This window comes from Salvelinus namaycush, chromosome 13 (assembly GCF_016432855.1).
Source record: "Salvelinus namaycush isolate Seneca chromosome 13, SaNama_1.0, whole genome shotgun sequence".
Lineage (NCBI taxonomy): Eukaryota > Metazoa > Chordata > Actinopteri > Salmoniformes > Salmonidae > Salvelinus > Salvelinus namaycush.
This window is the reverse complement of record NC_052319.1, coordinates 15,316,687-15,328,151: the sequence shown is the minus strand read 5'-3', so window position 1 is coordinate 15,328,151 and position 11,465 is coordinate 15,316,687. Positions and strand designations below refer to the sequence as shown.

The 11,465-nt window shown below is 41.4% G+C and overlaps 1 protein-coding gene across 1 annotated transcript; it reads left to right on the top strand.

Moving 5' to 3' along the window:
* Window positions 1–251: 251 nt before the first annotated feature.
* Window positions 252–6,279, top strand: LOC120058279 (interleukin-1 receptor-like 1). The gene is made up of 12 exons (XM_039006828.1): window positions 252–292; window positions 1,825–1,872; window positions 2,083–2,182; window positions 2,322–2,559; window positions 3,291–3,474; window positions 3,653–3,803; window positions 4,118–4,186; window positions 4,281–4,410; window positions 4,548–4,696; window positions 4,808–4,939; window positions 5,309–5,473; window positions 5,586–6,279. Exons 1-12 carry the CDS (start codon window positions 269–271, stop codon window positions 6,029–6,031), a joined length of 1,836 nt encoding a protein of 611 aa, XP_038862756.1. The 5' UTR covers window positions 252–268; the 3' UTR covers window positions 6,032–6,279.
* Window positions 6,280–11,465: the final 5,186 nt, after the last annotated feature.

Below are 11,465 nucleotides of genomic sequence, written 5' to 3'. Positions count from 1 at the left end.
CAGAGAGATCCTTGATAAAAACCTGCTCCAGAGCGCTCAGGACCTCAGACTGGGGCAAAAGGTTCACCTTCCAACAGGACAACAACCCTAAGCACACAGCCAAGACAACACAGGAGTGGCTTCGGGACAAGTCTCTGAATGTCCTTGAGTGGCCCAGCCAGAGCCAGGACTTGAACCCGATCAAACATCTCTGGAGAGACCTGAAAATAGCTGTGCAGCGACGCACCCAATTCAACCTGACAGAGCTTGAGAGGGTCTGCAGAGAAGAATGGGAGAAACTCCCCAAATACAGGTTTGCCAAGCTTGTACCGTCATACCCAAAAAGACTCATATTTAAACATTTCTAAAAAACCTTTTATGCTTTGTCATTTTGTGGTATTGTGTGTATTGTGTGAAAAAACTGTTGAATCCATTTTATAATAAGGCTGTAACGTAACAAAACGTGGAAAAAGTCAAGGGGTCTGAATAATGCACTGTATTCTGTCATTCTTTGAAGGATGTTATCTAGCAAGCTTAGCAACTTTGCTCAATGGACTTTTGTTTGACTACAGTTACAAAGTTTTTATGATTCAACAAAGCTATACTCGGGATGTGTTCTGCGCTTCCTGGGCGCACTCTGTGTTGAGATAGCCTACTGCTGAAATGCGCTGAATGCTGCAACAAGTATTAGACTTTCATTCATGTTTCTCATACGCCAATTTCAAAGTTGTTCCAAACGTCAAATTTCGACGTGTTTAAGGTTAAGTTTAGTCATTACCTCCAAAATTATAAGGGTAGGTATTAGCTCAGAATGGTTAAGGTTAAGGTTTTGGATAGGCTTAAAACGAAATATGCAACCTTTTACACCAGAAGCAGATGCTTACGCCCATCCACAACGCCTTAGCAAAACCGAAACCTACTTGAAGGTAACATCCCTCACTGTTGCCCCTAGTGGCCGGTTTCTACATCTCCCTGTGTCCTCAGACATGGATGGACGTCTAATACTGACATGTATCACGGGTGACCTGGCTGGAATTAATTGAGGAACATGATAACACTCTGAATTTATGAACGGCCTGTTTCAAAATTCACAACAATGTCATTGGCGATCAGAGATATACTCATGACTAAATATCAGTTTAATTTGCTCTGAAATCATTACATAGTGACGCAGCCAAGTCAACAAGGTGGCTCAGCGCTCTCTTATTTGGGGAGAACCCTGACATGGAGACCATATCTTGGTTTTAAATGCTTTAAATGGTCACTGGATAAATATTAATTATTACCTTGATTAAAACTTGTTAGATTTTGGGGAAAAGATTCATTCCTAGCTGTAATTATATCTGAACAATACATTTCTATTTTGCATCAATTATTGTGAAAGATGTAATCAATGAACACACCTTTGATCGCACATGGGATAGAAATGATGACAATAAGATTTTCAGTACATTTTGATGGGTAGTGCACGTGTATTGCCTAATGTGAAAACAGTGTAAGAATATAGTATATAATATAGTATATATAATATAGTATATAATATATAACTTTCTGCATTAAAAGTGTTACCAGTTTGGAGTTTTGTACTAAGAGTTTTGAAAATTCACCACATACTTGTGAAAATAGCACCAAAGCGATTTGAACAAAAATTGTAGCAAGCACAGGTTATTTTCCATAGAGGTCTTGTTGCATGTCATGGTTTCTTCATTCAAGCTTAATATGTTACATGGCCATTTCAATACATGGCCACATTATGTTAACATTTCAGTTTTCATCATTTCTGCTGTATCTATAACAGGATATCCTAACAACATGTTGAATATGACTCTTGTTCTTTCTTATCAGTGGAGGCAAGTTCCTGTTTTGCAGAAAATGTGCTCCTTCACTTTCAGGGTAAGCTCTTTCAGTAATTCTTCACTCTGAACCTAAAAAGGTTTTCTGCATATGTATTTTATTCCCTCTTGAAAATAGGTATGTCATTTATTGTAAAATCAAGTAAAGCATGGTCCTGATGTTTTATTATAGGGTCTTGTGTGGAATGATAGTTCCTGTTCGACTTTACAATAAGGTAACATTCTTCTTTTTGTTCCCCTTGTCTTGTAGTTGGTGGATGGTGGTCTCATGTTTCTGCTCCTCAGTTTGACTAGGATTTCTGCCCAGAGAGAAATGTCCTTAAACCCCACTACAATAGGTCATTACACAGGTATAGCATCTTCTTCATATCTCACACATTTCTACATCCCATTATTACAAGGCATAGTGAATATATTGTACCTTGAACAATAGACCTCTTTTCCTTCACATGCAACTTAATCGGGTAATGTATGTTCATATTTTGGCAGAGTCCCCATGTAAACTATTTGGCAGGTATGAAACTACTGTGACAGAGGGGGAGGCCCTTCGTTTGCCAGCCTATGACCTGAGTCAGTTGGTTTGGGCCAGCGTGACTGAGTTTACCTGGTACAGAAACAGAACCCAAGAGCTCCCGTCCTCTGAGGAAGAGCGTGTGCATCATCATGGACCAGTGCTCTTCTTCCTCCCCCTTTTAATCAACGACTCTGATCAGTACTACACCTACTGGTAATACAACAACTGTGTGTGTGTGTGTGTTTAGGGGTTAGATTGGTAATTGAGAGCGGGGGAGCCCTGTTTGGGAGGGTTAGGGTGAGGGTTGATTCTAGGGTTAGTGTTGAACCTGAGTAGGTAGGCATGCACATTTACAAAGAAAAAACCTAAGGGTCCCTTGTCTTGCACAAACGTTGAATAAAATTCTATTTGAACTTACTCTGCCGATTGAAATTTGAGACAAAATATCCACAGAAAACTATTATTACCGACTTCAAAACGCAGAACTCTGTGTGTGGCAATAAAGATGTGTTTGCTCCTGACCTAAGGCCAAGCACAAGACGGAAGGACATGCACGATGATGCATGCATACTGACGGAAATTTTGCAGGTGTTTCCTTGGTTTTGAGCATGTGACAGGTGATAGAAATTGCAACGGCAGTATTGGCACTCTAAAAAGTTGGGTAAATAATACTTTCATGTGGATATTTTGTCTCAAAATTCTACCCATTGAAGGACCAACCACACAAACAACTGGTAGGGTAACATGTAATACAATTTCATTCAGCATTCTGACTCGTAAGGAAATGTTCAATATTTTTAAACTGCTTAGTTTCAGGCTGTATATACTATTAGAAAAAAACATTTGCTATCTACAGCCTAAATGGGTTCTTCGGCTGGCCCCCAGTTAGAAGCCTGTTGGTTCCCTTTTGGGTAACTGGTACACTGTGTATGCTTATGTTCCAGGAGAAAGGCAGCAGACACCTGCCATATTTTTGTGACAGAGGTGATTGTGGTCGAAGCCCAACCGTTCGATCATTCAGTCCTGTTTAACGATATCTCAGAGTCCGCAGACAACATCGCTATCCCATGTCCTGACCCCGTGGAAAAACTGTGCCAAGATGGAAAAGAAAACTTAGCCTGGTATAAGGTACTGAACATGACCAGAATGCTAACACAAACCTCAAGCCTGTAAAACTATTTACCATTGGTTCTCAACTCCTGTCCTATAGCTCCTAAGGGTTGCACCTGCTCTTGATGAGTGGAATCAGGTGTGTTACTGCTATTTCAGCAAAGAAGTTTGTGAAATTGTTTGTCTTTAACTTCAGAATTTCAGTCCCATTCCAAACGAGTCTGAGAGAAATCTGTGGGTGTACGGCGCCTCCAAAGCAGACGAGGGCATCTATACGTGTGTGTGCACGTGGGAGCACAATGGTACGGTTCTCAACACTTCTGCATCCAGGAGACTAAAGATCCGAGGTATGTAGGTTGTGGCTTGATAACACCTCTGTCAATTCTCTCAGCATTTTATTTATTTGATTTGAGCTTTGCTGAAACCTCATCCAAGATGGCAACAGGGTCAGCAAACATGGAAACTCGAGGCTACATTACAGCAGGTTATTAGGCTACACTAGGTACATTAGGCTCCATTTATATCAAACAAACAGAAGCAAAAGCAACCCTCATATCACATGTGGTCTTTGTGGCAGCAACAATCATCAATAACATCAGTGACAACGTTTTGAATGTATCCAAAAGTATCTTTCTGACTAAACTGTGTTTGTCTCCTTCAGCTCCCTCTGCCTCACATCCTCCTCAGATCAACCTGCCTAGAAACGGAAGCACAGAGACCACTGACCTGTGTAGGGATCACACCTGGATCAAATACTTGTGTTGTGCTTGATTTGGTTTGCGCGGTAATCTCTCTGTCTTCATAGTATCTCTTGTTCTTCATAGACACCACCAAGAAGTTGAGGTGTGAAGCGTTTTGTGGGCAGAACATTGAGGACAACTGTCACGTGTGGTGGGAGATGAATGGAGTGAAAGTGCGCTCGCAGCAGCAAGGCTACTCAGTGAACACCACCAGGTAGGTACACACATGCACGCACACACACTTGTTTTGAGAACAAGGTAACATAATTTACACATTTCCTTGAAACAAGACCCCAGATTCACAGTTGAGAATTCGCTGTGTGCATGTTTTGTGTGTATGTGTTACTGTAGCGAGGTGGAGGTATCTTCCATGCGGAGTATCTTTACGGCTATCCTGACCATAAACACAGTGACTATGAAGGACCTCCAGTCAAAGTTCACGTGTGTTGCAATGAACGACCAGCAATGGATTTATGCAGTGGTTACTCTCAAGCTAAGAGGTTATTAATGCACACACACTTAAACATCACACAAACACCCAGACACACAAAATCACACATATAAACTGTAACTTTCTTGGTGTTGTGTTCTCCCTGTCTTCCCCCCCACAGGGTTTATGTTTATGTGTCTATGTGTGGTGCTAGTCTTTTTCTTCTTGCTAGCTGCTGTGGCCGTCAAAGTGTTTGACATCGATCTGGCGCTCTTCTTCCGTGGAGTTTTCAAATGCTATGGTCGATCTGAGGGTAAGAACATCTAGCCACCCACTGAAGTTTAATGATGCTATTTCACTAAGATATTTCATTGTACAGAAATGCTTATTCAGCCTACATGATCTATATAGTATTGGATACCATATCAACATATTACTACATTTAGTTCTTAGTCACCACACTGAAGCATGGCCCACTGATTGTGCAGTGCAGTTGTCTGCAGTAGGCCTAGTAGGCCCTTCTCAACAGGTCCCGGCTGGGGTCAATCCCACTGCAAGTGTATTAGTAATGGGCAAATTTATATTAAACTCAATTTCAGTTCAAATAGAATTTAATCAAATCTGTACAATCTACTCCTTTCCTGCTGAGGTTTGACAGAAACCTCTTTGTCTGTGTTTTCAGATGGGAAGGTCTATGATGCTTACGTTGTCTACCAGATGGATGGTGTAGACAAAGACATGGAGGAGAAAGTGTATCACTTTGTGAGCAGCGTTCTGCCCAATGTCCTGGAGCAGAAGTGTGGCTTTAGACTCTTCATCCATGGCAGAGACGACTTACCTGGAGAAGGTTGGTTCTTTCAGACTGTGTCCTACCCTCTAAGAAGCAAATGTAACAGTAATAAACAGTACTGAAGTCAAAAGTTAACTTCTCCCACTCCTCTCTGTTCTGTTGTCCCCAGACCGCATGGAGTTGGTGGAGGACTGCATGCGGTTGAGCAGGAGGCTGATTGTCATCCTGACCCCCAGCTCAAGCACATGGTCAGCCTCAGGAGGTCAAGGGTCATGTGGCCAATGGGGATGCTCGTCTTCGTTGACCACAGCAGATGACTATGACTGTCAGGTGGGGCTCTACCAGGTTCTGGTCCACAGTGAGATGAGCGTCATCCTCATCCAGCTGGGGGACATGGGGGAGGGTGGCTACACACACCTGCCCCCCGGCCTGCAGCACCTGGTCCGCAAGAGTGCCCCCTTAATGTGGCAGGAGGGAAGGCGTGGGTCGATGCTGCCCAACTCAAGCTTCTGGAAGAGGGTGCGTTACATGATGCCTTGGCCGCGCCACTCGACTAGTTCTAACAACCAGTTAATGACTGTTCTATGTGAACCATCAGATGGTCTGAGGACTTGAAGGGGGTGGCTACACACACCTGCCTGGGATTCTGTTATAGAAGAGAACACCCCCAGGTTCTCGGATAATCCTTATTCCAGTCATAGAAATATCGTTAATTATTCCAGTGCTGTGCAGCAATATACACAGGTTAGTTGAGAACGTCACAAAAACGATGTACAATGTGGCAAAAGGCCGTGTGTTGTTGTGATTCTGGATGGCTAGCAACAATGACAAGAAACTGCCATGTGGGGAATGTAAGTGGCTCATTTCAGCTAGTTTTATCTTGTTCTTGATACCATGTCTTGTTTTTAGGTATTTTGACTGATGTCACGTCTATGCTAATATGGCAAAAATGTACTTGCTTACTAACCAACAACTGTAACGATGTGTTTGAGAGACAACAAGTGTTCATTGTGAAACTTTTTTATGTTTTCAATAAACATTGGAGACTAAATATAGTTTACATTTGGTCAACAATCTAAACCAACCCGTTCTGTTTGTTCCATATTTGTGCACACGTGTAACGATTCTCGTTGGTGGAAGGAGAGGAGGACCAAAATGCAGCGTTGTAAGTGTTCGTCATATTTTAATTGAAAAAACTGAACACTACACAAAATAACCACGAAGAGAAAACGAAACAGTTCTGCCAGGTGAACAGACACTAAACAGAAATTAAACACCCACAACCAAAATGGGGAAAACAGGCTACCTATGTATGATTCTCAATCAGAGACAACGAACGACACCTGCCTCTGATTGAGAACCATACTAGGCCAAACACATAGAAATATAACAACATAGAAAAAGGAACATAGACTACCCACCCCAACTCACGCCCTGACCAAACCAAAATAAAGACATAAAAAAGGAACTATGGTCAGAACGTGACAACACGTCTGTTTTGTTGCTAAACAACCAACCTGTCTATGGTGCCATATTGACTAAGGTCCTAAATCAATTTAAATTTAAATTTCCAACCTTTGAGAAACTTGTCTACTTACACAAGATAAACGTGCCGAATATTATGTCAAAAGAAAATGAAGACAGGCACCTTCTCATGTAACACAGACCCAAACATACACACCTGGGGACATTCTATACCTGTGTGTGTGTGTGGTGTGTGGTGTGTGTGTGGGAAATATACATTTTTGGAGTGAATTTAACTCATCTGATGCCCTGAAGATAGTCATTGAATAAACTGGATGGGGAAAAATCCACGACTGTAAATCTGAACAGTCAGCATTACAGAAACCATGTAGGTTAATTATGAAAGTGATAACTGCTACCACAGAAGATCATCAATCAACAGATCCATTTTTGTATTTTTCTGTGATGTTATATCGATTCCCATTGTCATTTCATGTTGTTTTCATGTGTATCTGAGCTATTGCCTTTCAAGCAAGCAGAAATACAGCAGGTATGACGAATTTTGTATTTCTGCCTACTTGAAAAGCAAACAGGTCAGATACACATGAAAACATGAAATGAACACAGGAATCGATGGATCATCGCTCAAAAATGATACAACATTCAAAATGGGTGAATCGTTCCCTTAAGGTCTCAAAATAGAACATATTGTAATGACCCGGCTGGGTCATAAAGGAAAAAGAGGCGGACTCTAGCTTTGCAGGTCAGAACACAGGTTTATTCCTAAACTGGGCTATTGTTCAGGCCACAGCCCACGCCGCTAAATGCCGAACGTACACAATTATACCATGTCGAGTTAAGGGTCACTCTCATAGGAACAGATCAAGGCCCCGAACAGAAGAGAGAGAGATGAGACAGTAATCCCTATTTATGCATTTCCAAACCCCGCGGGATTACCCATCATACCCCCCCCAACCTTTCCATCTGTCCTGACATATTTAACCCCTGCTAGTAGCCATGAGAACCATAACACACCCACAAACACAGAACACAATACCGGGTCGTTACAATATCAATGGTAAAAGACTAAGCAGGCAACACAGGATGGTAAAGGAAATATAACAAACATATCATTCACAACAACTGTTGCAAGGACTTGAGAACGACTCATAATGTGAATATTTTGCTAATGTTGTCAACCTCGGGACCACAAACTAATCATAAAACTGGGAGATCTACCGGACAGTTTCTCTAGTTGATTTTTATTCCTTTATTACTACTGATACAGTATGTGATTGAGGTAGAAATGTATAACATTTAACTGCTTCCGGTGCTTCAGTCTTTAATCTTTTAACCAATCTTTGGTTTTGGTAGAAATGCTTATGTTAGCTTTTTTTAATGAATAAAAAACATTATTTTATTCAGCATAGAGTGCGTCTGAAGTTACTCATCCCAATATTACAACAGTTTAACTGTTTTGGAATAAAATGTTCAATATATGTTCTTTAACATCCTCTTGTGATACGCTTTGGGGTTTTGCTAAATTTAGTTTTGGATTTTGTTTTGGATTTCAAGGTTGGTTCTCTTCGGGTGTGGCTTGCCCTGATTGGAATCATCCTCGTTGGTCAGGATGTGTTGCACCATCCTCTTGTCTCACCTGTTTGGTTTGCGCCACGTTTATTTGCACTCTCTTACCTAAGTTGGTGAGGGTTTACTTTTCCTTTAGTTTGTCTGATATCAGGCAAATCTAGTGGGCGTCCATGGTGGGTGTTAAGATCAGGGTTGGAAATAAGTCATTTCAAATAATCTCGTTACTGTAATTGAGTAGCCTTTCCGTGCAGGAAGAACCAGAATTACTTAGAGCTTGACACCATATTTTATGACAAACAGTTTATATATGTCCTTTACCATTATAAACTAAGTTGATTTCTAATTTAAATGAGTTTAAATTAAATATGCAGACAAAATAAATATATTTCTTCTAAAAAGTGGGGTTGGTTTCGCGACAAGGTCGTCATGGCAAAAAAATAAACAAGGGACCGCAGAGTGGGGATAACTTCAGACTTCCTGTCTCCACTATCTTAGACATAAAGGCTGTGAGAACTGGTTAGAACATGTTCTCATTTGTACTCTTTTTCTAAGGAAGTGGAGCCAATTACCTATCTTTTTTTTATGTATATACTCAAGAAAAATAATGCAACAAGTAAAGTGTCGGGCCCATGTTTCATGAGATGAAATAAATGATATAAGAAAATTTCCATACATTCAAAAAGCAAATTTCTCTCAAATTTGCCAAGATAATCCGTCCACAGGTGTGGTATATCAAGAAGCTGATTAAGCAGCATGATCATTACACAGGTGCACCTCATGTTAGGGACAATAAAAGGCCACTTTAAAATGTGCAGTTTTGTCACAACACAATGTCACAGATGTCTCAAGTTTTGAGGGAGCGGGCAATTGGCATGCTGACTGCAGGAATGTCCACCAGAGCTGTTGCCATATAATTTAATGTTAATTTCTCTACCATAAGCTGCCTCCAACGTCGTTTTAGAGAATTTGGCATTATGTCCAACCTGGCCTCACAACCGCGGACCACGTGTAATCATGCCAGCCCAGGACATTCACATCCGGCTTCTTCACCTGTAGTATTGTCTGAGACTAGCTGAAAGCAGCCTTTTTTGGGTGCTCCCCTGCCCAGTCATGAAATCCATAGATTAGGACCTAAAGAATTTATATCAATAGGCAGATATCTTTATATGAACTTTAAATCAGTAAAATCGTTCATTGTTGCATGTTGCGTTTATATTTTTGTTCAGTAGGTTACCTCCCCCTAGAAGGGGGTATAGATCCTTGTGTAGATGAGGTATATAAAGACTGTAATTTGTAAACTAACAAGATCCTCTCTGGTATATCCTGAGAAATCCTTTCCGGTATATCCTGAAATTTACTCTCCAGGTTCATCCTGAGAGAGTGATCTTCCTTGCAATTGCTTGAATAAATATCTTATTACTGATAAATTAGTTCTGATGATTCTTCTAACGAGTTTTCCTCAACAGTATGAGTCATAATACCCCTAAAACCTAGAGGTCAAACATGGAAATGGTTCCAATAATTTCCCCAACATACATTTTTTCATAGGGGATTTTAGAACTTATAAGGTCTATGTTTCATGTAGGTTTTGATAACCACGTAAATCTCTCTCGGATAAGGTAGCTTTTATCAATATATTTACCTGTAATTACCCCCCCAAAATGAAATGCTAATTAGCCGCTAATGTGGCTATCATACAGAACTACACATCCTGTTGCAAGCTTTGACGTCATCACTCAAGACAGTGTTGCAGGGTGGGAAAAACTTCACAATTTCTCCACGCAAACTCTCAGTAACAAGTATCAAGGAAGCTAGCAAGTAAAGTCAAAGAGAATAACTAGATATGATAGTTTCTCGTTTAAATAATTGGTATAGTGTATTTCGTGTGTGTATTGTTTAATATCTTTCAAATTACATGCCTAAGCATTTTCAAATTACTCGAGTATTTTTAATTAACCTGGCCTTTGTAGCTAACTAGATAACCTTAGGTCTCACTGTCGATCAGAAGCAAGGATGTTTCTGTGCTATGTACCGGATTGTAACCACTACTCCGATAAGCACACAGGCATTTTATAGTTTTCAAAAAATCTGTGGTTAGTTAGGTGCTAATGAAAATTTGTACCCTAGACTGTCCTTATAACCCGGAAGCTTATATGAAATACCGCTTTGCCCTCCGACGAACAATCAAACAGGCAAAGCATTATAACAGGACTAAGATCGAATCGTACTACACCGGCTCCGACGCTCGTCGGATGTGGCAGGGCTTGCAAACTATTACAGACTACAAAGAGAAGCACAACCGAGAGCTGCCCAGTGACACGAGCCTCCCAGACGAGCTAAAAGCTTCTATGCTCGATTAGAGGCATCAGCTGTTCCGGACGACTGTGTGATCATGCTCTCCGCAGCCGACGTGAGTAAGACCTTTAAACAGGTCAACATTCACAAGGCCGCAGGGCCAGAAGGATTACCAGGACGTGTACTCAGAGCACGCATGGACCAACTGGCAAGTGTCTTCACTGACATTTTCAACCTCTCCCTGTCTGATTCTGTAAAACCAACATGTTTCAAGCAGACCACCATAGACCCTGTGCCCAAGAATACTAAGGTAACCTTCCTAAATGACTACCAACCCGTAGCACTCAGGTCTGTAGCCATGAAATGCTTTGGAAGGCTGGTCATGGCTCACATCAACACCACTATCCCAGAAACCCTAGACCCACTCCAATTTGCATACCGCACCAACAGATCCACAAATGATGCAATCTCTATTGCACTCCACACTGCCCTTTCACAGCTGGACAAAAGGAACACCTATGTCAGAATGCAATTCATGGACTACAGCTCAGCATTCAACACCATAGTGCCCTCGAAGCTCCTCACTAAGTTAAGGACCCTGGGACTAAACACCTCTCTCTCTAACTGGATCATGGACTTCCTGACGGGCCGCCCCCAGGTGGTAAGGGTAGGTAACAACACATCCGCCACGCTGATCCTC